At 49.5% G+C, this 26,930-nt stretch overlaps 10 protein-coding genes across 10 annotated transcripts; 5 read left to right on the forward strand and 5 right to left on the reverse strand.

The window, feature by feature from the left end:
* Positions 1-383: 383 nt before the first annotated feature.
* On the reverse strand, positions 384-1,557 carry Pdw03_3868 (RAVE subunit 2/Rogdi; the record flags this gene model as incomplete). Its single annotated transcript, XM_014676255.1, has 4 exons — positions 384-767; positions 829-1,134; positions 1,197-1,382; positions 1,492-1,557. The coding sequence occupies 4 exons, from the start codon at positions 1,555-1,557 to the stop codon at positions 384-386; spliced, it is 942 nt and encodes a 313-aa protein (XP_014531741.1).
* A 578-nt stretch (positions 1,558-2,135) lies between these two features.
* Positions 2,136-3,072, forward strand: Pdw03_3869 (Actin cortical patch SUR7/pH-response regulator PalI; the record flags this gene model as incomplete). The annotated part of the gene is made up of 4 exons (XM_014676254.1): positions 2,136-2,148; positions 2,208-2,502; positions 2,563-2,745; positions 2,811-3,072. The coding sequence occupies 4 exons, from the start codon at positions 2,136-2,138 to the stop codon at positions 3,070-3,072; spliced, it is 753 nt and encodes a 250-aa protein (XP_014531740.1).
* Positions 3,073-3,912: 840 nt separating this feature from the next.
* On the reverse strand, positions 3,913-5,723 carry Pdw03_3870 (Hsp70 chaperone (BiP), putative; the record flags this gene model as incomplete). The annotated part of the gene is made up of 3 exons (XM_014676253.1): positions 3,913-5,477; positions 5,532-5,568; positions 5,625-5,723. The coding sequence occupies 3 exons, from the start codon at positions 5,721-5,723 to the stop codon at positions 3,913-3,915; spliced, it is 1,701 nt and encodes a 566-aa protein (XP_014531739.1).
* Positions 5,724-6,234: 511 nt separating this feature from the next.
* Positions 6,235-7,053, forward strand: Pdw03_3871 (Exosome complex exonuclease Rrp40, putative; the record flags this gene model as incomplete). Its single annotated transcript, XM_014676252.1, has 1 exon — positions 6,235-7,053. The coding sequence occupies one exon, from the start codon at positions 6,235-6,237 to the stop codon at positions 7,051-7,053; it is 819 nt and encodes a 272-aa protein (XP_014531738.1).
* Positions 7,054-7,605: 552 nt separating this feature from the next.
* Pdw03_3872 (Exosome complex RNA-binding protein 1/RRP40/RRP4) lies at positions 7,606-9,743 on the forward strand (the record flags this gene model as incomplete). Its single annotated transcript, XM_014676251.2, has 2 exons — positions 7,606-7,669; positions 7,723-9,743. 2 exons carry the CDS (start codon positions 7,606-7,608, stop codon positions 9,741-9,743), a joined length of 2,085 nt encoding a protein of 694 aa, XP_014531737.2.
* Positions 9,744-9,936: 193 nt separating this feature from the next.
* Pdw03_3873 (UDP-glucose:glycoprotein glucosyltransferase, putative) lies at positions 9,937-14,570 on the reverse strand (the record flags this gene model as incomplete). The annotated part of the gene is made up of 4 exons (XM_066100617.1): positions 9,937-13,038; positions 13,093-13,930; positions 13,993-14,346; positions 14,422-14,570. The coding sequence occupies 4 exons, from the start codon at positions 14,568-14,570 to the stop codon at positions 9,937-9,939; spliced, it is 4,443 nt and encodes a 1,480-aa protein (XP_065956017.1).
* Positions 14,571-15,366: 796 nt separating this feature from the next.
* On the reverse strand, positions 15,367-16,818 carry Pdw03_3874 (Ribosomal protein S2, conserved site; the record flags this gene model as incomplete). The annotated part of the gene is made up of 2 exons (XM_014676249.1): positions 15,367-16,137; positions 16,195-16,818. 2 exons carry the CDS (start codon positions 16,816-16,818, stop codon positions 15,367-15,369), a joined length of 1,395 nt encoding a protein of 464 aa, XP_014531735.1.
* Positions 16,819-20,511: 3,693 nt separating this feature from the next.
* Pdw03_3875 (Ribonuclease P/MRP, subunit POP7) lies at positions 20,512-21,256 on the forward strand (the record flags this gene model as incomplete). The annotated part of the gene is made up of 2 exons (XM_014676248.1): positions 20,512-20,584; positions 20,667-21,256. 2 exons carry the CDS (start codon positions 20,512-20,514, stop codon positions 21,254-21,256), a joined length of 663 nt encoding a protein of 220 aa, XP_014531734.1.
* A 1,310-nt stretch (positions 21,257-22,566) lies between these two features.
* Positions 22,567-24,901, reverse strand: Pdw03_3876 (SMAD/FHA domain; the record flags this gene model as incomplete). The annotated part of the gene is made up of 2 exons (XM_014676247.2): positions 22,567-23,718; positions 23,768-24,901. 2 exons carry the CDS (start codon positions 24,899-24,901, stop codon positions 22,567-22,569), a joined length of 2,286 nt encoding a protein of 761 aa, XP_014531733.2.
* Positions 24,902-25,697: 796 nt separating this feature from the next.
* On the forward strand, positions 25,698-26,337 carry Pdw03_3877 (Reactive oxygen species modulator 1; the record flags this gene model as incomplete). Its single annotated transcript, XM_066100618.1, has 5 exons — positions 25,698-25,764; positions 25,863-25,889; positions 25,958-25,987; positions 26,045-26,135; positions 26,214-26,337. The coding sequence occupies 5 exons, from the start codon at positions 25,698-25,700 to the stop codon at positions 26,335-26,337; spliced, it is 339 nt and encodes a 112-aa protein (XP_065956018.1).
* Between the last annotated feature and the right edge of the window lie 593 nt (positions 26,338-26,930).

Consider the following 26,930-nt stretch of genomic DNA (forward strand, 5'->3'; position numbering starts at 1 on the left):
GGTCGAGCCTAGAAAATTGATGCCAAGATACCCATGCGCGCCTATCACAAACCACGGGCTTCTCATTGGCTGGTCCGCGGCTATTCCCTTGGGTCGGTTTTAGCTCGGTGCTAGAGATCTATAACAACGTACCACATGAAATTTTTGTTGGTGGATATATGTGTGTGATGTAGATTAAATGCTAGTTACTTCTCTTATATTAGCATATGCTCTATGGACAAAGTCCTAACACTGCATAGCCTCAAGGCATCCGATCCTTACATGTCTCAGATGATAACATATTCAATATTTCTGAAGGCCCTACCTCGGGTACTAAATGACGTCAAGTATTGTGACAGGCAGCTAGCTGTTCATAATTTAAATAGAGTAGGGTATCAATCAAATCACTGCGCCTCGCTCTCCGTATCTTCATCGCCCATGAGCACCCGCAGCGCAGCAACGCAACGCATTACCTCATGCTCAAGAGCCGATAGTTTTGCCATGACGGCCATCAGACTAGGATCCTGGCTCTCCACCCGAACTTTCTCCTTGACTCGAACTTCTTCTCCCTGCCATTGAAAAATGCAACCGGCCTCATCATGAGTTGGCGCGCGCGAGCCGAATAGCCGTTCTCGTAGAGAAAACCCGGTCAGGGAGATATCTGAAGAAAAAACGGTTGGCGTATGATTAAGGGCAGTAGGCTCTAGAGTTCGAAGAAGAAGAACCAGGGCGGAGTCTGTGATGGAGAGATGGAAGGAAAGATGCGGCGGAAGCGGAGGGTCAAACATCTGCGCAGCATACATGTCAGCAGAACATTATAAGATTTTTTTTCAACGAAAGCGAACACACGTTTTCGGGGGCACTGGTATCCCACCACTTGCCCCGCGTCTCATCGCCTTCTCCTTTCAACATGTGTCGCGCCTCGCTGATCGTCTCGAGCAAGAGGTGTAGTTGACTGAAAATGAAGCCCGCGTTGAGAGGATCGCCTGTCCAAGTGCTCACATCCACAATATCCAGACTCTGAGCCACGAGATCCCGAACCGACACCAGCTGTTGAAGTACCAGCCCCGGGGCTTCGGGGGACTGAGATAGGTTCAATCGGGTGCCAGGGGTACCTCGAGGAGGCGGGAGCGATGCAAGACGAAGTTGAACATCCTAGAGAGGAATCGATTTAGTTGCATATACATGGGTCCTCGGGAAACACTCGGAATACACACGCCCTTCACGACTTTGGTGCCGATTCTAGTCACGAAGCCTTTCACACTTTCCGACCGTAGCGACGACAGCACTAAGGTTGATCCCGGTTCTTGGGCAGCTAGGAGAGCAGCGCATTCCTGGAGGCCTTCCTTCAAAGAGGCAAGTGAGTCTTGTAGCGAATGCAAGAGCCACTCTAGCTCTCGGGCCTAGATGAAATTGTTGGCATTATCTTAGAGATGCTCCACACTCCTTCACAGATCATAGCTACAGCCAACCAGGCCCTCTGTTATAAGGGTCCATATATGTTTTACATACCAGCGCAGTGTCCGCCTCACGGTTGATCTGCTCTGCGGGCAGTGGGGGGTATGCCCAGGTCGCCATTACAACGTTGTACGGGGCAGGTTCGCAGTGTGTACCCTCGAGTCTGGGGATTGGGCAGGGCAGACAAGGTTTTTCAGAAAGGCACAAAGCTGAATAAGATAGAAACGTTAAAATGTGATGGTCCACGTCACATTTCTTCCATAAGACCAATGTCGTTGCGAGGGGTGCAACGTCGTTTCGGTTGGACGTGCTCGTAGACTTCGTCATGGACCGCTTTGAACTAACCCGATATGGTATAGTGTCTCAAGTAGAGTGCAGGCTAACTACAAACAGCTAGCCGATCAGGTGCAACCATGACGTTATGATCGTTGATACTCTTAAATCTTGCAACAGAGAGAGCAGGATGATGCTCACTCGTCATTATATCACACTGGCCAATGGTCCCGGATACCCCGGCTGCTCTTACATCTTTATACCAGCTGGCATTTTCCATTTGAATTTCTGTCACATTTTCTCTCATCTTTCGACTCTCTCCTTGTGAAACTACATTCCCTAAGAAGATTAGAGATAACAACCTCGAGAAAAAAAAAACAAACCCTCAATCAAATCATAGTGTGACCTACAAGCACCAAAAAAAGATGGGTCTCAGCAGTTCGTCAATCAACTCCTGATCAACAACGACACAAGACTTGAAACTGACCATCACACAGGAGCAACATTAGGCTTCACAGGCCTGTTTTTCATGGCAGCGTCGATATTGCTGATCTTCCTCACGCTGTTGGGAGGTGCGCGCAACAGCAACCCCCTCAACCGAATTTACTTCCTCGAGGCGGATACGGGAAATATCCCAGGCGCTCCATCAACCTCGCGTTGGACATTCTGGAACCTCTGCGGAGTGAAGGACGGTAAGAATGACTGTGGAGATACCCATGTGGATTTCCCATTCGACCCTCCAAGCCACCGAAACTTCAACACGACCGACAATGTTCCTCATCAGTTCATCGGGTAGGTTACCAACTAATGTATCATCATTACCAGGTCGCGCTAACCATTTCTACGCTGTAGAACGAACCACTATTTCTTGATGTCACGGTTCATGTTCCCCTTCCTCATCATCGGTTTGTTCTTCGCCGTGTGCTCTTTCTTCACTGGTATGCTGGCCATCTGCACCCGCGTTGCCAGCTACCTCTCCGGTTTCCTGGCCTGGATCGCTCTGACTTTCCAGGTTATCACGACCTGTCTCATGACGTATGTACCTCTACAATTGAAACTGGAGCTGCCTCGGGAATTAAAATGCTAACTATATCTCATAGCGCTGTCTTTGTCCAGGGCCGCCACGCGTTCAAGAGTAATGGCCAGGGCGCACACTTGGGCGTCAAGGCATATGCCTTCATGTGGACCGCATCTGTCTGCCAGTTCCTTTCTTGCTTGATGTACTGCCTTGGCGGTGCTGTCGGCCGGAAAGATACTAGCAGCGGGTACAGTGGACGCAAGGAGCGCCGCCGTGGTTTCTTCACCTCGCAGCGCTCAAATAGCGTGAAAAGTCAGAAGAAGGAGGGCACAAACTACGCCTAAGATCGTTCATCTCTAGCCATGAGAAGCCTATTTCCTCATCTCGACAAGAACAAGCCGGAGCACCTGAACATGTTGACTTGAAAATGTCGATTTCCGGGCTATTCCACACACGACTTTGTCTTCCTGCGTTGATATCCCCTTAGAGAGTTTATTCTTTCTTCAGGAGGCCGCCTGTTTCACTTTGATCTCGACAATCTGCATCTGAATAGACCCGGATGCAGCCTGAAGGATCGAGCTACGCACACTCGCTTGATGCTATCACGAATCCCTCACGATCTTTACTCATCTAATCAATCTACGGCCTTCTTGCGTAAGATGGCAATTGAGCAATCTTCGCGCAGTGATCTCTATGCCTTAGGTTGGGTTCTGTTTTGGCGGTACGCGAGTCTTTGATGATTTTTTGATGAATCGCATGGTTCAATGATTCTCCGATTTGAAAATCACGCAAGAGTTTGTGCTTCCAGTTGCGAACCTATCTAATCTAGTTGTAATATAATTTCTACTATTGTTGCCTGATCCTTGGAACGTAAATTGTATCTTGAAATCATGGGTAGTGACAATTTGGAGCAAAAACAGAATTCTCTATGAGTAATCCTAGATTGATACGCCATGAAATTGATGGGGCCTAGTAGAGTGAAGTTGGCTGGAGAAGAAAACCAGCATCGATTGGTTGCATTTGACTGAGTCTATTTAAGAACTGATAAAAGGGACATGACGATAACTGCAGTATAAATCGTGGACATAAAGAAAAATCACAACCTCTATCAGTCATGCATGCATCATCACACCATAAACGAAATCCAAGTTTTTTTATTTTTATTTCACAAGGGAAAGAAAAATTTATGCAGAGCCGTTGACGGCGCCACGGACAGCGTTCTGGGAGCCGACCTCGCGGACGGCGATCTGCAAACCAAGATCGGGGTTGACGTGGACCATGACCTCGATCTTGCTGCCAGCCTTGACGCCCTTGACGGCGAGCTCAGCGACAAGCTTCTCGGTCTTCCAGACAATCTCGCGGGTCTCCTCTTCCTCCTCATCCTCGGAATCGAAGTCAGAGTCGTCCTCGTCCTGGGCAGGCTTGTCCTCCTTGGCCTTGGGCTCAGGCTTGGTGACCTTGATCTCGCGGGCACCCTCGCACACGCGAACCAGAACATCACCACCCTCCTTGGGGGCGAAGTACTGAGCGATGCGGCGGGCGGGGAGAGCGGTCTCGGCGCCGAGGAGGGGCTGGAAGGTGGCCTCGGTCTGGGAGGTGAACTCAACGCCAATGGCCTTGGTCAGGTGAGGGGTGACGGTGACCATAGGGTGGATGGACTGCTCAATGTCCTCGTGCTCGAACTCCTGGATCAGGGAGGCCTGGAAAGCAGCACCACGGGCAGACAACTCGGAGGGGTTAATAGCAGTGACAGAGGTGGCAGGAGCTAGGATCTTGGTCTTCTCAGAGAAAATGTTGCTGGTCAGGCTGGCGAGCTTGGGGGTGTGGGAAACACCACCAGAGAAGATAACCTCATCGATATCGAGAACATCGAGCTCGGCCTTCTTGACAACCTGCTGGATCAGATCAGTGAACTGGCTGAAGACCTTGCCGGCGAGAAGCTCGAAGCGGGTGCGGTTAATAGTGGAACCATAATCAACACCGTCGACCAGAGACTCAATGCTCAGCTGGGCGTTGCTGCTCAGGCTGAGGGCCTTGCGGGTGGCCTCACACTCGAGCTTCAACTTGGCCAGACCACGAGCGTTCTCGCGGGGGTCGGTCTTGTGCTTCTTCATGAACTCCTTGGCGAAGTGATCAATGATGATCTTATCCAGGGAGGCACCGCCAAGCTCGTAGTCGTGGGCAGTGGCCAAGATAGTGTACATGCCACCGCGGGAGGCAACAACGGCAACATCGGAGCGGGTGCCACCGAAGTCGGCAACGACAACCAGCTTGTCGGCAACATTCGCCTCGGGGCGGGCGTCGTAAGCCATGACAGCGGCAACGGGCTCGTGGATCAACTGAAGAACGTCGATACCAGCAGCCTTGGCGGAGGCAACAAGGGCCTCACGCTGAGCATCGGTGAAATTGGTGGGGATGGTGATGACGGCGGCGTTAACATCCTTACCGAGATAGTCAGAGGCGGAGCGTCTCAGACGCTTGAAGTGACGGGTGGTAATCTCGGAAACAGTGACGGTGTTGGGGGTCTCGCTCTCGGTGTCGCGGATGGTGAATGCGACAGTCGAGTCCTGCTGCTGGGGGTGGGCCGATTGGTGGCAGGGAGTAGGGTCGATCGACTTGAATTCCTTGCCGACGAAATCGCGGAAGTATGCAACAGTGTTGGCTGAGTTGCGAACAAGCTGGGCCTTGGCTTGTGTGCCGTGGTACTCCTCGCCGTCAATGTAAGAAAGGATGGAAGGAATTTGACGATCTGAGTACATGTGTTAATTCAAGTTCTCAAATCGTGGGGCTTCATTGTCCTCACCTCCTTCCTCGTTGGCAATAACCTCAGCCTTGCCCTCCTAAAATTTTGGTCAGTCACCGTTCTTTGACCCAAAGAATCATTATCAGGACGTACAGGCGAGATTCGGGCAATTGAACTGCATGAGTTACCAAACGAGATACCGATAGCAAAGCGCTCCGCCTCAGCGGGGGCACTGTTGGCAGCGTCACCCATGTTGAAATTGGAAATGTGTACTTTTTTGGATTAAAAGAATAAGGATCTCACGTCACAACGTGAACGTAGTTTCGGGGGTATCGGAGTGGAAATCTCGATTGAGGGGGAATGACCGAAAAAGATTTTGAAGATTTTTGTCTACCGCAAATGTGGCTGGTGCTTATCGATAGTGGTTGTGGCGTTGTAGATAAGGCACCGCCACCCTTGAAATCTTCATGTGCGGACAGTTTTCCATGATGAAGATAGCTCTGGCCTTGAGAATGGGTGAGTACAAGTGGCCACATTTAACTGGCAGCTGAGAGCCCTCAAGTTGTTCATATTGCCAAGGTCGGTCCAAGTGAAATGTCAGGAAGAAGCTCAGCCAAGGACATGCAATGAGATCACGTGGCGATAAGAATTGTCGTTTTCTTTTGCAGAATCAATGCGCCAAAGCATGCAGCATTAAGCCTCTTACCTTGAAGTCTTCTACATTCATTCTATCCTCGGAATACAGTCTACCCAGTCTGGCATCATGGGTGTCCCGCTTGTTCTATTACCTAGCGACGAGGTACCTCAAGACCATCTTCCTATCAACAACTCCAACCCTCTACGACTAGGCCCCGGCCTCCGCATCCTATCACAGCCCTCTTCAAAGGGGTCCAATCATGTCTTAACAGCAACACAAGCTGGTCTGTTGACGACTGATGCGAAACGAAACACCGTATCGCTTCTTTCTTTCCCGAACCGCCGATACATTCCCACAGTCAACGACTTCGTCATTGCTCAGATCCACCACTCCAGTGTTGATTTCTTCCACTGCATGGTAACCCCACACACGGCTCACGCGCTTTTAGGCCAGCTGTCCTTTGAGGGCGCATCCAAGAAGACAAGGCCGATGTTAAAGCAAGGCGAGCTAGTGTATGCCCGGGTACAATCCGTGGGAGTCGGCGCCGGCGCCGAAGTTGAAATTACCTGTGTCAACCCGGCAACTGGCAAGGCTGATGGAGGATTGGGACCCTTGACAGGTGGAATGGTATTTGATGTTTCGACTGGTATGGCGGCCCGGTTGATTCGGGCAAGCTCCTCCTCTGCTGAGAACACAGATGCAATTGAAGGGTTGGCTGTTCTTTCTGAACTTGGAAAGAAATTGGAGAGCTTGGGAGGATTTGAGATTGCAGTTGGCCGCAATGGGAAGGTGTGGGTGGACTGCTCTAACGCCGCAGAAAGTGCTGTCAAGGCTACTATCGCAATTGGGCGCTGTCTACAGGAGACAGATCAGCACAATCTTCACACCCATGACCAAAAGAAACTAGTGACGAAAATTCTTAGGGATATGAAGCTTGTGTCGTGACTGTGTCTGTAGGACCTGGAGTATGGGGTTTACAACTTGCAGTTAATTTTTATGTTCTTTATGCCAGCATGTACACTATTAATGCAATCATGAGCATGATACCTGCCAGCACTGTGGTTAGCAATTGCAGTAAATATAGAACGCCTGACTATGTACAACACACATTTGTTACACGGTATATAGTTGATGTATGCGTTCCTATGTGGTAAATTTGTTCAACGGACATTGTGTTGGAAGTCTACAACAAATCAGATTTGCTTCTTTGGAATAAGTTTTCTTGGTGCCTTGAATGATTTTCATCCACTCAGTATGGATCTAATTATTTGTATCATACTCCATCTCTTTTCTACAATGATAATGACATAGATCATCTACAATAGCCTATTGACATCGATTGGCCCCGCATAGGCGGTCAGTGCGGGCCTACAGGCGGTGAACTTCAATTGCCGGATTGGATGCTTCGTGGGCCGTAAATTTTGAAGAGCCTCGCCTCTCCTTCTCTGCCCCATCGCCTGCTCTTTCCCCCCCTACTCGTTGTCGCGGATTATTGCTATGGGAAATACATCGTCTCAGCCTGAACCTTTCCCCGAAATTCCTGAGGATTTTGGAGATATCGGTTGGTGAAAATACTTGATTTCGCGCAGCTTCGTACTAACATCTCACTGACAGTTCCCGAAACTCCGAATTCTTCTATGGTTGATGGGAGGAAACACAAGAAAAAGAAACATCTCTCTTCAGCAACCAAGGTTTCATCGCCAGCAATTGCGGAAGCCAATGGGACAAAGCGCTTTGCAGAATTAGACTCCAACATGTCGAATCCTTCAAAGCGTAAGCGCGAGTCTGAACCCGAGCGCAAGCGAAAGTCCAAGAAGCATCGCAAATCAGAAAAGTTCGTTGCCGAGTCAGCTTCGCCAGAAAACAACGCATCACCTTCTGCGAGTGCTATTCAAATTCCTCCCACTCCCAGTCAACCCACTTCGTCAAAGATTAAGCCCAAGTCCAAGTCCTCAACGAAGAAGGTCCGCAAGCAGAATGGCGAAGACTTGACAACCCCCGTTTCGTCCATTCCTGAATCCACACCCGAGTTGACAGCTGCAGAAGAACCGCTTGCTGTAAAGCAGCTAGCTGCCACAAAGCAACCCCAAGCGCTTGACTCGCCCAATCCTGAGGGCAGCACCACACCAGGATTCAGGGCCAAGAGAGTTAGAGGCTCACGCACTAGGGAGAAGGACAACTTGAAAATTGGATTTTACACGCCGGATGAAGTGCGAAAAATCGAAGCGTACAAACTTAATTTCTGCACCATGCACGGCATTGCTAGCGCCAAATTCGACGAGATGGTTCAGCATTCTGAGCGTGGCGCAAACGGCGAATTCCCACTATCCTCAGATATCATCTCGAAAAGCAACTTTTGGAACGAGATCTACGCACTGGTTCCAGACCGTGATCGACGATCTGTGTACCGATTCATGCGCCGACACTTCCAAACTTCAGCTCAAAAAGCGCACGATTGGTCAAAGGAACAAGAAGATGAGCTTATTGAGCTCCACACCAAATATGGACCAAAATGGACTTTCATTGGTAAGCTCATTGGACGCAGTGATGACGATGTTACTCAGCGCTGGAAGAACAAGCTCGAGCACCAGGGCACAATGAATCAAGGCGCATGGTTGGAGGAGGAAACCAGGCTTTTCCTTTCTGTTGTAGAATCAACGTGGCTCACTATGAAGCCACTGCTTGCTGATAATTCAGGCAAGGACATGTACGAGCTTGATGAGCGCCTCATTGTGTGGGGTAATGTCAGCAAGGAGATGGGTTACATGCGGTCTCGACAACAATGCGCAGACAAGTGGCGCAAGATTGTGAAGCAGGTCATGATGATGCGGGCCAATGGCCACCCAGGCGCGGTGTTTGATCCCAAACTCGCTGCCAAGAAAAGCGCCATCTGGAACCGGAGACTGGAGGCGCAAAGGAAGAGTTCTCAATTTGTGAATGAGGATTCTGATGAAGATGAAACTACGAAGACTACCAATCCGAAACTAAAGCTCAGTGGGGAGGTAGCACCATCCACCATCGCCAATGCCAATTTCGAATCCGACGAGGGTGAACTTGAGCTGCCCGAGCCTTCTAAAAAGGCTAAGAAGTCCAAGTCCAAGCGCAAGCACAACGAAAATCCCGCCTCTGGCCCCATCAAGGAAGCCCCATTGTCTCCCGCCACTCCTAAAAAGAGTAAGGAAGAGAGGAAGCGCGAGAAGATGGAGCGACGAAAGAAGGGGGAACAAGAGAACATTGAGCAAGAAGCCCAGGAAGACAAGGCTGCACGCAAGGACCGGAAGCGGAAGAGGAAGGAGGAGAAGAAGAAGAAGAAGAAGAAGCAAAAGAGACTAGAAGAAGAGGAACGTCTTGCTGCCGAGGCGGCCAACAAGGCACCTAGCAGCGACGCCGAGGCCCCCGAGCCCCCTAAAAGGAAGAAGTCCAAAAAGCAGAAGCAATCTTCTAGTGATAGCCCTGCCCCTTTGGATGAACTCTCTCATCCTATGGTCGAATCATCCCTACCCACCGCATCACCTGCTTCCCGTCAATCTGGCATTGAACAGGATGCCGTCGTTGATGAGACTGACTTGGACGGCGGAGATAACGACAGCAGCGAAGTTAACGTGAAGTACGAGACTGACTCGGATGAGCTGTGAAACTTGATGAAATGATGTGTTTGCCTTTGATATTGCTTGCTTCCCATCTTTCATTATACCCTTGCTTGCTAAGATTTCCATTCTTGAGAGCGAGCAGTAGTAAAAAATTCCAATGAATTACAAAGGAGATTCACCATTAAAATGTCAATCCAATGAATGCAATCGCTTTCTCTAATAAAACCCAACGGGTCAACTATAATTCATCTTTGCGGTCTTCGCCAGTCTGCACAAACTCAACCCCAGCGGCAGCCTGCTCGCTAGCAATGCGACTCGCCAAGGCCGCGATCTCATCATCATAGACCGTCCACTCAGGAACTTGCCTCCTAGCCCTATCTAGCTTAGGCTCCTTGGTAAGAGGGTTATTACAAAGGTCAATGGTCTTTGCGACATCCAAATCTTCATCGGAACACCAAGTCTCACACCAAAGCCACTCCTTCGGCAGACTATGGATGGGAATGTGGTGTTGCATATGGTTAGGCAGATCCTGGTCAAGGTTGCTTAGACTGTTCGGATCCGACGAGAGCATCTGGTATTGGCCGCGCAGACGGTCGCCGGCAGCAAGCGCGCGGAAGCGGTTCAAGTCGACGACATACAGCGCCGAGATGTGGTAGGGCTTGCCGCGGAGGAAGGTGGACCAGTAGCCCTGTTTCCAGAATCGGAAGCCTTCCATTTCGGTTCGAGAGTCGCCCATGGGTGTGAAGCCATACGGCGCACCTTGAAGGTCGTGAGTGACTAGCTCATGCATGTCTGTGCGGACGATCTGATCCGCGTCGACGAAGATGACTTTTTCCAGGGAGAGGGGGAAGAGCACATCCAGGAAGAGCATCTTGTAACCCCAGATCTCGCGTTGCTTTTCCTTCTGGGCGCGCAGCCAGTGCGGCCATTTGTATGTTACCATCTCGTAGGAGAAACCGTATTCGCGGGCGAGGGAAGGGAGGAAGGCGCGGAAGGAGGGTGAGAGGAATTGTTCGATGAACCAAAATTTGACGGTGTGTTTGGTGTGTCGCATCACCGAGACCATCATTATGTTCAACATGCGCTCGTAGAGGTGTCCGCTTGCTACTGAGAATATGTTGATGTCGGCGTGCTGTTCGCCTCCGCTCTTGGACCCGACACCAACACTGGAGAGGACGCCGGATGCAAAGTTGAGTCCTTTGGAGAAATAGTCCATCTTTGAGCCTGGATGGACTCCTGTCTCGAGGACATCTTCCCCCTCTTGGCCTGGCTTGCGCGATAGTCGAGGGAATAGCGTCCGACCATGGAAGGACAGCAGAGCAACCTCGTTGTTTTCGTCCCCGGCCTGCGGGCGGTATCCTAGACCACCGACGCTATCGATCCTGAAGATTTTCTCGCTGCGGCCGGGCTTCAAGTTAATCTGCCACAAGCCTGGCTGTGCCTTGAACTGGAAATATCCCAGATTAGCCATGATGATAGTATCGGCGAAATGGTGGTTGTTCTCCGTGCCCAAAATAAGTTGGACACCTCTGGGGGGAGACTTTGTTGTAAGATCATGAGAGTGGCCCTCGATCAGAATGTGCTCGAGCGCGTAGATAGCGTCAACGTCAGTACCAGACTTGACCGAGCTCAGCTTGATGTTGTCCAGGTCATAGACTGATTCGCTGGGTGCTACGAGCCAAGACGACGGTACGTCCATGCCCAGGGTAAGTAGTGCATCGACTGGCACGCCAGTGAAGGACGCCTGCGGCCGAGCCAGAGCTCCCTTGTCAGTGAAAGATGGCTCTGATTCCAAAACATAGCGGTAGAACCGCTTGACCGGCAGCTCCGTGAGCTCGTCCTTCGGGTTCAAGAAAATCTTCAGATGAACGCTGGATAGTTCAGAGAGAACCTTCAGAATCGGCAACCATCGCTGAGCAACCTCAGATGCCGGGTCAAGGCTAACAGTAACGTGGATCGTGGGATCGTCGGAATTAGAAACCGTGATTACAGAGTGCTCTGCCCTCCACTTACCGGGCACGTCTATTCTGAAATCAGGGGTATTTTCGAAAATGCCTTCGGGGACATCCGGGACGGTTGAAAGAGCCACAAGCGAGGTTAATTTGGCAAAATCGAGCGGGTTGGAGATCTTATCGGCGAGTCCGAGTTCGCCAACAGCCGCAGCAACAGAATCGAGGCGTTTCACCCTTTCGTAGGCAATCAGTTGGCTCATATCTTCCACGCTTAACGGATGTTCCTCCCCAATAGGGCTGACTGCCCTCCCATTGACAACAAGTCCCTCAGTGCCAGGATTGAATCCAAGTTCTTTCGCCAGATTTTGGTGCAAAGCTTGAAGGGGAGAGATCTCCTGAGCTTCAGGCTCAAGATCACCAGATACAATCTTGGCCAGCACTTGGTCGATAGTATCTCCCTTCGCAAGAGAAAGATAGAGAGTTACGAGGTTCTTGGGGACATTGTCCTCGACGTCCGATGCCGCGTTGTGCAGCATCAGAATCTCCACATCGCTATTCTTCTTTCGAAGATTGAGAGCTTCGGTCAGTAGTTTCATACCTGCCTCTGACTCAAAATCGCCCACAACTATCACATGAGCGCTCTCTAAAGCTCCCTTGTCGGAGAGAACGTGAGGAATCTTGCTCAACACATCTTTATCCGATGGAAGTATGCTAGCGATGTCCACAATCTGTACACTCTTGGGATCCTCGGGCATGAGGAAGGTGTTGCGTCTCTCGAATGCGCCAGCCAGGAAGTACTTTGGAAGCCATGCGTCCTCCTCAAAAATTCCCTGTAAAATGCCTTGCTGGACCAATTTCAAGTCCCTGCCGATCTGCATGCTCATTCCCTGCATCCAGTTGCCTTCTCGGGAAACAGGGATACCGTTTACTAAAAATTGAGGTGCATCGCTGGTAAGATTCAACCGACGCTGGTAAGCAGCCGTTTGGGACACCAGAGCATCATATTTCTCGCTCTTCAAGACCTGATCAAGAGACAGAGCTTCATATTCGTCAAGGAGATCGCGTTCTTTAGTCGCAGACTGGAAGCACGACTTGTCTGGGAAGCCGGCTTTGCCTTTTGAGGCGTGCTCTTCGAAATATTGCAGAAGAGACTCAATTCCATAGGCATCGAATAGGTAATGCGCTACCTTCAGCTGCGCAATGGACTCTGCCGACGAGCTGGCAGGTACGAAGCCGAATCTCACAGGAATTCCTCGCTTGATGAAGGTGTTCAGGTTCCCAGCAATAAGCATCATGTGCTGCGGGTTAGACGCATCCATAGACACGATGACGTTGTGCAGATCTCGGCTCACTGGGGGCAATTGTCCCACGTAAGAACCAGTGACGTACTAGAAATAGGTCAATACGGATCAAGTCCGACATCCATGCGAATAAGTACGTACTGCCTCAAGATCACTAGGCCAGGACTCGTATCTAGAGTCCTTCTCCAGATTGTTCATCCAAAGAATAACCTGGTTCCCTTCTAGATTATCCCGATAGTCATACCGTTGTTCCTCGCCACCAGTTTGGGCTTCAGTGAGGAGGCGATGTGACAGTAGCTTCACGACATCATCCGCAGAGAGACCCAGGCCGCGGAATTTCTCAATCAATTTCCTCTCTCGACGCAAATGTTCTAGAAGTGAGAATGCGTCAATTTGCTGGGTGCCCATTTGCACACCGTTGATCCACATGGCATTGTAACCACCGGGGAGCATATTTAACCGGTTATGGCGGATCTCTTGCGCCATTTCCCCGGTATAGTTGTGGGCAGCTACTATCGATGAATACTTGGGGAAATTTTGGGACATCTTGATCAATGTTGCGAAAGGATCCGCGCTGTCCATAACGTAGCCCGCAGAGTTCAAGCCTAGACGGGTCACTTCAGAGGAAGACAGAGGTCGGAGGTCACTGGGAGCATCTTCCTTGGTCTCATCCGGGTCAGTTGGAAGACTTTTGGCGCCCTTTTCTTCGAGCTGCTCCGCATCACGGTCATCAATAACAATGTAGTCCGTTCGCTTCAAAGCAAGCTCCACGCCGTATCCAGACACAAACAAGGGACGGGAGATCCAATGTTGGGGAGGCCGATATCGCACACGGTACGAGATCTGTCCCTGTTTTGCCATATCGCTCAAGGTTTCATGGAAATCTCTGAACATTGGAGAGGCGACATCTGCGTACAGAATAGCGGGAGGGAGCGATAAATCTCCCAGGACTCGATCAAATGGTAGCTCTCTAGGATCTCTGAGGCGCAATTTCAACGTCAGCAATTGAGGTCCGCACCCCACAAACAAAGATCTACCCACATTTCTCCCACGATATCCTGCTGTGCGCGTTCCATAGCAGAAGAGCAATACTGCTTTCCCTCCGAGTGAACCCATACGGGACATACCGCATCTTGGGCCACCATCAAGGACTGCTCAACCGAGGTATTATAGAACTGGAAGTGCGCCTCAATACGAGGCGCCGATGATCGGATCGAAAGCGATAATTGGAACGATGAAAGACTCTCTGGAGTCCGTATATGACCATCATCTTTCAAAACTGTCAAGAAGCGGTCGTAGAGCTCCTTCTCGGTTGTAAGGTCCTCAAACGTCCCGTCGGCGATGCGATCCAACAAAGGAAAATAGGATGAGGAGTTTTCCTCGGCGGCCGACTCCCTGTATGAAATTCGTTAGCCATTCTGAAATTTTCAGACCTATTCCAGGCGAGAGATCATTCAATGTGCAGCGTACAGGAGCTCGACGAGGTATGGGGCCGAGTCAAAGGAGGCCTGGAGCGCCACGTTCACAGCTGGGCTAGCATTTACAATCCAGCTTGGCAATAGAACTCCGACGGCGGCGCACCACCGCCAGGAAATGTGCGATCTCCCAGAGACCCTCATTGTAATGCAATTCAGTGTGGAAGTGCGGTTGTATGTTTTTGTTGTATGGTATAGGGGGTAGCCTCGTATTGGGCGAGTCGTATGTGATGCAGTGTGGGATTCCTAATTAGCAAACATGCAGATCAATCCATTTACAAGCATCCCGGGCCAAATGAGCTACAGCTCTCAACAAAGACGGTAGTGAGATCGAGGATGATGCGGCTGATCTGATCTGGACACTTCGAGGGTTTCACTATCTTATCGAAGCTTCTACGGCAGACGACACGGCAGCTGGCGCAGGCTCTGATAAATATCGACTGCTTTGCTGCGCTGTATTGTGTTGGCTACAGGTGTGATCCTACATTTGTATGATTATGTCTAGTGGATGGGATTTGGTGATAATAATATTGAAAGATAATAAAAGTTTTGGGTTCGAATCCAGTGAGTTGGATGCCATCGTGAAAACATTAAGTCGTAAATCAACACCCCCATATGCTTCCCCCCGAACGCCTTTTTTTGTTCTGAAACAACGAAGGTTTGTCACATAAATGCAGCGTGGCTGGCTCAGCGCGACAGAGGCCTGACATTGGCAAAGTTGGAAGCAAGTGCTCTCTCTAGATTTTGTGCTCGCAGGGGGGCGGCTGCAGCGAGATTGAAAGAAAAGTAAGAAATGATCGTGTCGAGTGTAAAGAAATGAAGGGAAATAAGTGTGTGATGCATGTTCAGTCCCCTCTCGTGGCTTTGGGGTGGCTTTTTTTTGGTTTGCTGGCTTGTTTTGTTTTTCACTTTTGTAGGAGAAGTTGTAGAGAAGTTGCGATCAAATGGCCTGGCCAATGCTCTGAGTTGCCTCGGCCGCGTCGACTGCCTTGCGGGCTTGGGCTTCATCGATCAAACGCCGGCGCTTGTCGTCAGTCAAATCGAAAGAAATCGTTGCCTTAAACTTGGTCGATGTCTTGCTCTTGGTGCTGCTAGCCCGACTGTGGAATTCTCTGCAGGACTGCATCTTCTTCAGACTGCGCTCAAACTCCCTCTGTCGCTCCTTCTGCTGCTCCTTCTTGGGGTCCTTTTTCTTGCCCCATCCCGACAAGGAAGCAAATCGCTCCAGGAACGAGCCATGCTTACTAGTGCCGGTGTTCAGTTCGGGAAATTGGGGAAGAGGCTTTTCGGTGTCCGAAGAGTTGGAGCTACCAGGACAGGGGCCGAAATCGGGACCGAAGCTGATACCCGAGTCTGTGCGGCGCTGCACACCGGACTTGCTAATCTGACTAGGATCATTGATCAAAGTACACTCGTCAATCATCTCGAGGGCCGCATTTAAGTATCGGTCAACGACGTCATACAATGCAGGCCATCCATTCTCGTCACCGGGTCGAGCGCCTTGCTTCATGATCGGCTCCAGGATTGAAGGATCAGACTCGAAGGTGGTGATGAATCTGAAGAAGGTATCACGATGATTTCCAAGAATGGCTGTCGACAACTGCTGTGTAGGGGTAGAGCTGTCCCGGTGAAGAGGCGGGAATAGAGTGTTAAGGAGAGCAAGACAGTTGGCTTTGTTAAAGGGCTCGAGCATCATTTGATTGACAAGAACCTGAGAGATGGATGTTAGATACGGAACTCGCTATTTTGATCTCGGAAGAAACCTTACCCAGCGACGCAGGCCAACATAGACCTGAGTATACAGAAAATCGATCATGCGTGCCTTGTTGCTGATGTCTTTGTACCAGACCAGCACGTTAGGGAAGCGGCGAGCCACTTCCGAGTGCCGAGGGTCGCTCATATCATGAGAAGTAACGTTGAGTCGGTTGAAGGCAGCATCAGTCTCCTTTTTCCAGCGACCTTGGAGGTCTCTAATGTAGTCCAGAGCAGTTAAAGCCTGGGCAAAGTCGACATCGGACAGTTCCAGACAAAAACAACGGCGCACAAAGTTAATGATGAAGCTCGGAGGAAGCGAGCAAGGTTGAGAAGCCAATTCAGCGACAGTCTTGGACAAACAGGCACGGAATTCGGCATTGGTGTCGTAAGAAGGAGCATCAGAAGAAGACTTCGAGTCAGCGTTTTTGGACCAAACGGACTTGCGGGAGAAGATGGAGGGTGATTGGGGAATAAATGACGGCGACATTGGGCTTTTCGACGGGTGGCAGTTGAGTTCGTATGCGGCACGAAGAGGGATTTCGTAGCTGTCGGCGTAACGCAAGCAATGATCAAAGATCCACGTCAATGCTGACCCATCGGGTGCATCCAATATCTCATTATGGGGGTCTGAAGACATGCTATGAAAATTTGCAGGATTGAAAGTGTCAGGACCGTTGTCAAGACAAGAGATGGGGTTGAGAATAAGTTGTAAAGAGAGTTGAGAGTTGCAAAGAGAGTTCTGATGAGAGTGATGAGAAGGAGAAATAATGCAAGTCCAGTGGCTAAAGAGCAGTAGTTATGGTGGACCTGAGGGACCGTGGCGGCTGGAATGGCTCGAAGCCCGTCAAGGGGGTAGCTGAAGACCTGATAGGCCCAAAGAGGAATAGAAGACTGGTGGAGAGACCCGGTTGGTCGGATCAGCCCTGGCGTGCCAAATACTTGAGTCACCCAAGGAGGCCAACAAAGAAGAAAAAAAAGAAAAAAAAAAGCTTTTGCGGCTGGCAAGTACTTTTTTTTCCCCCTAGGATGTCCCTTGAGAAGCAAAACCAATCACGATGCAGGATCTCTCGGATCTCCTGCACGCCAGATCTGATGTATGCAACAAACAAAAGGCAAAGCGGCTGCAATGGCTTGCTTCCGAAGACTGAAACGTGAGACACGTCTTAACCCCTTCAAGGATTGAGTAGAGATCGTCAGACGGATAAAAAGGACCAAAGTGGTTGGGAGATAGGAGACCAAGCGAATGTAGAGAGAAATCAAGGAGAGTTGAGGAAGAGATAGAAATGGTTCTGCGGAGGGGAAGGGTCTAATACAAAAAAAAAGCCACGAGCGGTTGCCCTTGGCTGGACCATTCTACTGGGTGGAGACGGACTCGACCGCAAAAACCCGCGAGACAAAATCCGAAATCCTTTTTATTGAATTTAGGTCGATAGATCCAATATTTAATCAATTTAATTTAAGTCAAACCACTCTCTATTCGAGTCCAGATCCATGGATTCTGTTTTTTAAGGCTACTCCACCTGCACCGACCCGCTGGAAGATGCTATTAGCCCCGATTTGTGTGAATGACGATTGGTTTGGAATGCTTCAGAGACAGCCGTTGGCGCTTTTTTGGCTCCACTAGCATACGTTGAACACCTTTCCTCTTCAGGTAGGTTCCAAGCCAAAGAGACTAGCTCACATTTATGATTGGAGGATCATCCCCGTGCCTTTCCGACTTTAGACGACTAGAGCTGTCTTGCATTCAAGGCTCCAGTGCACACGGAACCCTGATATCGTGACCGGGAACTGGGGGAGCCGTTACGTCAAATTTTTCGGCTCTGTCAAATTCATCAGCGCAGCGTGCTGTTTTTGGTTATGAACTGGTTTGCCCAGACAAACTTTTCGGATATTCGCCTCCACCTCAGCTATCTGCTCAGCTTGTATCTACGATGCACATCGTACAGATCTTTTCAGATGGTGGCTCCTGTGGCCACGTACTTTTGTGTTTGCCCCCGGAGGAAAAAAAAAAAATTGGTATCTATTGTTGACCTGAAAATTTCTTCCAGACTTGTTGTGTAGTTCAATAATTGAATATTCCATTAATAACTCCTAGGATCCGGTTACGGTCATGTTAGCTTCATTGTTCGATCGCCCGTGGGGCGTATGTTGTACAACGTTGCACCACACGCAATACCTATGTAGTACAACTTGTGCATCACATTCAATCACATAGATCCCCGGTGATGAAATTACTTGTAGTCGTTGCCTCGGGTCCACTAAAAAAAAGGAGCCGTTGGAGGAGTCACAAACATCAAACCAAAATTGATGTATGCACTACTCCGTACAAAGTACGATCGAGGCAAATAGCCGTGATAAGCTTCAAGGCTTCGAAAAGATAATTCAGTTTGCAGATCAGCTATATTAAAATACATACATCATCCGTGGTTTAATATATGTCTTCCGTGGTAACTTCACTGCTAGACCGCAATTGACTGTCCAGTCGGGTCGCCGCCCTCTATGCCTCAGGTGCCTCAGGCGTTCTTTATTGACTGACAGGTCTACTTTCCAACCTCCACACTTCGGGAAGATATCTACTCCGTACATACGGAGGAGTACTTAATTTAACACCTGGAATACTAAAAATTGGGGATAAAATGTCAAACACATACGCAAATTATCCGGAACTTCCGCAATTGATACAACGAAACAAAACAACATGACACTGCCCAGATGATCCGCCAATTTCGGGGCCTTCCAAAACTAGTTTGGTGGCATCACATGACCAGCTTTCAGCTCGAGGCGAATGTCGATCTATCAAACCTAGACACGATGATCATTGCCAACGGCATTGATTTGTTCTGATACTATATACTCCATACTTCATAGGAAGGCCAATCAGCCCGAGAGGAAAATTTGCGAGACCATTTGGGGGGGGGGGCGCTCTCGTGATGATCACCTCATTATCGTCTTTGATGTATTCTGAACTCCGCAGGAGTACCCTGTGCTCTACCCCCTGTATGTTGTACTTGATCAGATATTGCTAGCTACCAGCTACCAGCAGCTCGGGTCAACAGACACCTGGACCCTTTTTGCCTCGCTGCCGGATGACGACGATGGTGTTTTAGAAGCTTGATCAACTGCCACTCTATTGACAAAAATATATATTTTTGTCAAGAAGTCCCCTTTAGTCCGTCCGTGCAATGTGTGAAGTATAGTCAGGAACAATTTTTTTGGTACCGTGACACTCCTTCTTCCCTAGCTAAGGATTGGAAAAATACAAATGATAGGCATTTCTTGAATTTTGGAGATGCCCAAGGGGCCCATTGGGTATATACGACACAGGAGGAACTTCCTATTCATATCGACATTCTCCACTTTAAACCATATTGTAGGTACAAAGGAACCCCTTTACATATTGATCGCCTTCTACAATCGAACGGGTCTCCAACTGAGAAGGCTCAATGCATGTATTCCAATTCCGTATTCCGCAGGAATTCCATACTCCGTAGGAATAGTCGCACGAGTCGGAAACCCACCGGGGTCACCTGGTCAGAAGCCTCTTTCAGAATCATAGCAAAGATCATGCTACTCATCGCCACTCGAGATCTGCAGTCCGCAGCTCACTAGTGTCCTTAGGAGCGACCGTCTTCTCTCCGAAACACAACGAACCAACGGAGACATTAAGCAGCAGGGCGTGTTCATGACTTTGAAAACCCCATCTGATCAAAAGTTGATGACCATGTCTGTACTCCGTATAGAGTACCTTAGCCCATCTTTCCAAGCACAACACGTTGCGTAATAATCCTATACCCGCCCCCTATCCATTGCTTGACTATAGGCGTGTTGTGACAAGTGTTATCGGCAGCTAGCTTATTGAAGAGACAACCTGACAGAAGGATCGGGCGCATCTGTGCATATGGCAAGTCTCACGAGGGCAGTCTGTAATAGAGTCATGTGAAGATATTAGTACCAGACTTCAGCTTGCCACTCCCCACTGTGAGGTTGTATTCTTCCATAGCTTTGCCTGAGAGGATCGCTTGGTGTTGTCTTTTAATTCCAGGCACCCCCACAATTGCGGTAGACTAATTAATTAGATGGGCGAATCTGTTGGCATGAATTGGTAAGGGTGATGTTGGGCACCATGTAGTTTGCCGATCTACTGCACAGATGTAGCTTCCCGGTTAGGCAGGCCCGCACCTACCTGGGGGTGGACAGTATTTGATGATGACATAAGCAAGTGACATCGGCCCCCTCCCGCCTGGCAGAAAAAGGCAGACGATAAGGCGCACTGCTTCAATACTTCGACTTTGCTCTGAAACTGTTCATTTGTGCAAGGCACATATTAGCCATGACAAAGGGACCATTGGAGCAAAAGCTCCAATTTGAGAAGAAGAACAAAGACCTTATCCGACTTCCAAAATGTGAGCCTTCCTATCCGAACGTCTGAGGTCTAATGGCCAAGCTGGGAACCAAAGACCACAAACACTGACTTTTGGACAACAGATGTCAAGGTGGAGAAGCGCCCTATACCTCATGCGCCAGTCGCCTCCCCGTATGCGGGCGCATCAATACCCAAGATTGTCTATGTCTCCAAGACCACACCGTTCATGAGCGCCGTCAAGCGCGTCCAGAAACTCCTCCTGCAAGCCGAGAAGCGCGCCACTGCAAACATCAACCTTGAGGACACGCGTAAGAACGAGAAACAGATACTCGATGAGCTGTCGAAAGTGTCAGAGAAGCGAGAGGAGGTTTTTGTGAAGGCGACGGGACGGGCTATCGAGAAGGCGCTGAACGTAGCTAAATGGTTTGAGGAAAAGGGAACCGAGTATACAGTCCGTGTCAATACGGGGAGTGTGATTGTCGTGGATGATATCATTGAAGATGAAGAAATGAAAGCAAAAGAGGAACAGAAACGACAACGGCAGGAAAAACAAACCCCAACTGACCAGGGAGATGCGGCTTTTAAGCCAGAGTCCAAGTCGGCCGCAAAGAAGAGGAAACGCCAGGCGGCCGCGGTAGAAGATGATACTGAGCTTCCGGAGAGCCGGACGAGATGGATCAAAATGGTCGAGGTCGCCGTCAGCCTCAAGTGAATCCGCCTACGACCAATTTCGATAAATACTCCTACAATAGACGATAGCCGGCCATCTTATTGCCCGACGATCGCCTGCTGATCTGAGGATGTTCAACAGCAAAACTCCGCATACATGGCTGGGAAATAATAATTTTGTTATGAGCCTGTGGCGAAGCCCAGAATTGCCAACTAGGACATTAGTGCACGCACATCCTGCCAAGTGACCTTGATCCAAACGGAACACTCTTGGCGACTATGCAACACCCAGTGCCCAGGTCAGAAGACTCTTGTTCCTGAATTTCTGTTCTGGGATATTGCTGGTGGAAGCAGTCAAACCCTCAGCCCCAATTCGAGGCCATCCTCTGACCGCCCTTCATCGCCTGCATACACCCAGTATCAAATGCTCTACAGGCGCAACATCAACATTACGCGGGCGTGAAAGGCCCTTGAGCAGAATCTGGAAAAGAACAATTCGGTTGTCTTTAGGTTGTTAGCATAGCACAAAGTCATGTACATCGAGATTGTCCCTAAAAAATCAACTCTAATTTACTCAGAGCACATGCTCCACCCGACCTCGAAATCACCCCAACGCGCTGTAGATGCTGGACAGACTTGCATGAATAACGGAAGAGAAAGAGAGGGAGAACTATAGGGTAACAGCACTACTCCAATCAGAAAAGAGATTTAAAAGAGGGAGCCTAAATCATCGAATCTGCCAGTGAGAAACGAATGGCACGAATGAAAAACGAAATAATACGAATGACTCCTTGATACGCTCACAAAGTTCGGTGCTGACACGACACGATGAATGATAATGCCTGAAAAGCTTTCATCGAACGAAACGTTTCAAAAAAAGGCTGCAAGCCATGGACGTATCCTTGGTTTCCTCCATCATGTACAGACAAAAGAGAAAGAGAGATTTCGATTCCACAAGGGGGTGGCAGGCTAATAGTAACATAGTAGGAGGTAGAAGAAGAACGAAGAAAAAGGAGATGGCAAGAGGAGGAGGAACGGACGTCGAAAAAGACGACAAGGAAGGAGATCCCTGAGGGGGATCTCGAGAAAGTCATCAAAAAATTCATGAGTTAAAAGAGACAGTGTGGGCTATACGGAAAAGGCTCCGAATATGAAGACAAGAAAATGGCCCTCAACCGAGAGGAGAGCCAGGACAGGACATTCTTTGCCAGAAAGTCGTGACTGGCAAAGACTGAAATCCGATGAGAAAGATAGGAGACAAAAATCAAATAATGCAAAGGGCCTATGCATGCAATCAAAATAGCCATCAAAAGAATAGGGGATCCTAGAAACAGTACGCGAGGCCAAGCTGGTTTATCTGTCCATCTTTTGCCAACTGTTGAGATAGGCCATCAGGCCTACTCCTAATAGGACCACTCCAAACATGGAGGCATAAGGGCTTGCTTCTTCCACATAGTTGTATCGATGGCGTCGTGTTGCCAGGGATGTGACTGCAGCATCCAGCTCCTTGTTCTGCGAGAGAACCGGATCGAAGCCCTGCATCGATGTAGTCTTCATCTTAGAATCCGTTGGAGTATCATCGCTCGTAAGCAATTTTTCCGACACGATATTGCCTGGCTTGCGGTCATGCGTATCGGTTCTGTTACCAAGCACAGTGGCAGATGCTTTCTCAGCGCGTTCCTGGCGCAAGGTTTCAATCATTTCGTTCAACGACTTGCGTGACTCCGTGGTCTCATCTTCAGCCTTCTCAGCACGATCTTTGAAGGATGCGATTTGCTTTCTCATCTCTGCCATCTCCTCCATCATACTCTCCAAGCGAGTCTGAAGTTCAGCACTCTTGTCTTCCACGGGAACATGTGTCTGGCTGTCGCTGGAAGTAGGAGTCTCCGAAGGATGGATGCCGTTGACCTGCACGGTGGCTTCTATACCAGCCTGCTCCTTCTGTCCATCTACCCCATTCTCTGAAGGTGAAACAATGCTGTTCTCGACTTTGAATTCTTGAATTTCCAATGAGCGCATCTCCAATTCGTTGACTTTGTCTTCCGCCAATTTGCGAGCAGCCTGTTCTTGGCACAGCAAAATCTCTAGTTCCTTGACACGTGTTCCATGGGTTTCAATCTCTCGCTTGGCAGACGATAGCGCCTCAATCAGATTCAAGATCTGACTGGAATCGCGAGAGACAGGAGAACTTGTAGCGCTCTTCGGCTTTTCTGTATCGCTGCGCCTGAGAGGTGTGAACGATTCCGAGGCACTTCGTGACAACGCAACGGGTTTCTCTGGCAGAGGTTGTTGGGGAGGAGGGGCGGGAGGATCTGAGAACCTTGAAAAAGAGTCGACCCGGGGCATTTTGGGCCTACCGTTCATCTGGCGATGAGCATTGTTCTCTAAAGGAGACGGTTTAATGATCTTCTCTTTCTCTGCATAGCCTGGTTTCATGATAGTCGTCAAAAATTCATCTGCCTGAGAAAGATCTGTTGTTTGTTGCTTTGCGGATTTCAATTCACTCTAGAACAAGTCAGCGATATGTGGTAGATAGTTAAATAGTGATTCGCACCGTAAGCCGCTTGACGACCTGTTCGATAGAGATTGGAGAGTTCCAGTAGTTCATTTGCCTTTGTTGATGTAAAGCATTTAGCTGATTGTTGGTAACACTCTGGGCACTTCTGCTACTCGCGTTGCTACCGGCTCGGCCGCGCATGTGAGAAAGCGGTTGACTCAAAGGAGAAGGGAGAAGGCCACCCCCGGAGGCAGGATCCAAGTCCCCGAAGTTCAGATCAAGGATACTAGGGGTAGTACCATAGATTCCGGCATGCTCAACCTTAGATGAGACTTTGTGGTGGACGATGGTGGATTGATCCTCGCTGACAATATCAATACCTAGCTCAAGGGTATCGCTTTCTCGTAGTTCGTGTGGCTCTGACTCCCGATTTTCAGGAGACAGCCGGTGGCCGTTCACAAATGTGCCGTTTGAGGATTTAACGTCTCGAATCCAAATTTTGCCAGACTTATCGGCCCAAACCTCAGCGTGTTGTCGAGAGAGAACTTTCGAGTCAAAGAATCCATTGAGAGGCGTGGGCACTGTTTTGGCGTTTGTCTGTCGCCCGATTCGCAGAACCTCGGGGTAGTATGGTACATTGATCTGTTTCCTGTCAAAGGTGCCGTTCATTGGCAACAAAATTAAGATTGCTGGGTTCTCTGAGGGCGGGCCAGTTGGCGGACGGACGCCATTCTGCTGCGATAAGTGAGGCATCTGCTGCGATGGAACAATGTTCGAAGGCTGATGCATTGCGGACATTGTCGACGACGCACTTGGGCCCGACGAGAAAGCAGGCATTGCCTGAGATCGTGCGTTTGTTACCCCTGATACCGGCTCAGATTTTGAGCTCGGCCAGATATTCTTCGAGTGCTTTTTTTTTGATGATGACCAGTTCTCTGATTCGCTGGCGGAATTCGGCGCGGCATGGGTATCTTGGGAAGGGGTGGTCACAGTAAATGTGGAGGAGGTCGAGGAGGTCGACCCTAGAGAGGAAGAGGAGTTTGAGCGTTGAACGTGTTTCCGTGGCATAAACATCCGCGATACGTCGTCGGCATTCACTGAAGACAGAGCTCCTTCTCCTCCGTTGCTAGAGCTGTACCATCCCAAGCGAGACCCCGATTCGACACTAGGTGGAGATGCCACAGCAGTCATGGAGAAGGATGCGGATGGTTCAAGGCGAATGGAATATCTAGACGGAGCACGGAGCGCGTCTACGGGTTGCGAATTGTGATAGGGGCTGTGTTATGAGGTAGTCTGAAAGGTGAGAAGAAGACGTCTAGTATTGTTGGTTTATGTCCGAGGACTGGGGATCTTGAATGCGCGCAAGGGTGACTGGAGCTTTAGTCGCCCGACTAAAAATGAACATGGTCGCGTTAGTGCTGTTTGGGGTAGAGACAAATAAATTGGCTTCTAGGTCGAGGCAGTACCTTGACCCCACAAAAAAAAAGTTATATTTGGAGTAGAGAGTAAACTCACTTCTGAATTGTGAACTGAGAGATATTTAGAACTGTAAAATAGGTGCTTCAAGACCGAGGGAGTTGTGTGGAGGTCGGAAATCATGAGCGACCAGTCTCACGCCAGGGCAATGAAAGAAGCACAAGACGGGACTGCCGCCTCGGCGCAGGCTTCAGGCAGCCCTTTAAAAAATTTGACGGGAAAGAAATCAGAAATCCAGGATAGTTGCCATGAGGGAACCCAGGCAAGAGCGCAAGATGGCCAGTTTCCCTACTCCCTTGACGCTGTCAGGCAAAAAAGTGTCACGTGCTGTGTCAGCACGTGTGCGGTTTGAAGCCCGAGGTATATCACGTGACCAAGGCGGAGAAGCATGAAGCCGGGGAGGGAAAAGAGCTCGTTCTTTGACTCTTACAACAGGATCTCTCATTCAGCCCAGAGCTGTTGCCTGTTGTTCTCATTCAATTTACAGGCGTTTTTTTTTTAGCTTTCCATAATGCCTGTGGTTGCTGGACCTCCCGCTCAAGCGGGCCCAGGGGGTGCTCCCTCAACTTTTGACAAGAGTATGTCATCTACAGCACAGTGATATAGATCACAATCCGCTCGGTGTTCTTTAAGGGCGCCATATATGTGTGAACAAAACGTGCTGACAGATCACCAGTGAAAATGGGCTGCATGATGGGTTCCAGTATGTGATTGCAAAACAACTGCGCCTTGTTCACAATGAGCTTTTAGCTAACATAGCTCCCCTCTTAGCTGTTGGTGGCATCATGGGTTTCATCGTTGGTTTGTACCATCCTGTCCCCAAAGAAACAAAAAACTAGATAGGCTAATTGGGAGCAGGAACTGTGACAATCTTCCAGTATGGTGCTGGCCCCAACGGTGTCATGCGGACTCTGGGCAAGTACATGCTGGGATCGGGTGCCACTTTCGGGTATGATTGATTCCTTGAGCTTGGAATCTTTACCAAATTGGCTGGCATCCACTGGCTAATCAAAATTTCTTTGAATAGACTCTTCATGTCCATCGGCAGTGTCATTCGCTCTGAAGGACCTCGAAACGATGCCTGGCTCCGTGCTCGAGGACCCCCAATGATGCTCCCCCGACAGAGCCCCCTCCGGCCTATGCGCCAGTGAACACACTCATTCTCGCAGTGTTAAGACTGTGTTCGGGAAACATGCGACATGACCACTCCCTGGCGACGTCCCTTGTACGATACAATCTCCATGGCTAAGAGATGCTTTTTTTTTTGGGTGGTATCAAGAGATAGGATAACTACTCGAATATGGCTATTACAGACATGTTCCCGGGTACTTGCCACTTCAGCATGCGATGTACATTATCTAGCAGCACCCAGAGCATGGATGTTGAACTTCCATTGTCTCGGTTGTTCCAACTGTGTTAGGCGCTATCTCGACAATACATCCCCTTTCTTAACTTCCACAATCCAGTCCTATCATGTGAAAGGAGATCCCCCTCCAGAGTTGTATAGGAACAAGGCGATAACATGAATCTTGTCGGAAAATGCATCCAGCTCAAAGGAATATCAATCTACCGGGCCAAAGATCCCTCCGTGTGGCCCAGTCTGACTAGCATGCTTGTTGAATTTCAAATTCAAGACAAGCAATTTGGTTGGTTCTGAATCTGACCACCTAGATTGTCAAACTTCTAGAACCGCAGCTAACTGTCTTCATAGATGACTGAACTGGCATCTATTTTGTTTCGGACG

Source organism: Penicillium digitatum, chromosome 1 (assembly GCF_016767815.1).
Source record: "Penicillium digitatum chromosome 1, complete sequence".
NCBI classification, from domain to species: Eukaryota; Fungi; Ascomycota; class Eurotiomycetes; order Eurotiales; family Aspergillaceae; genus Penicillium; species Penicillium digitatum.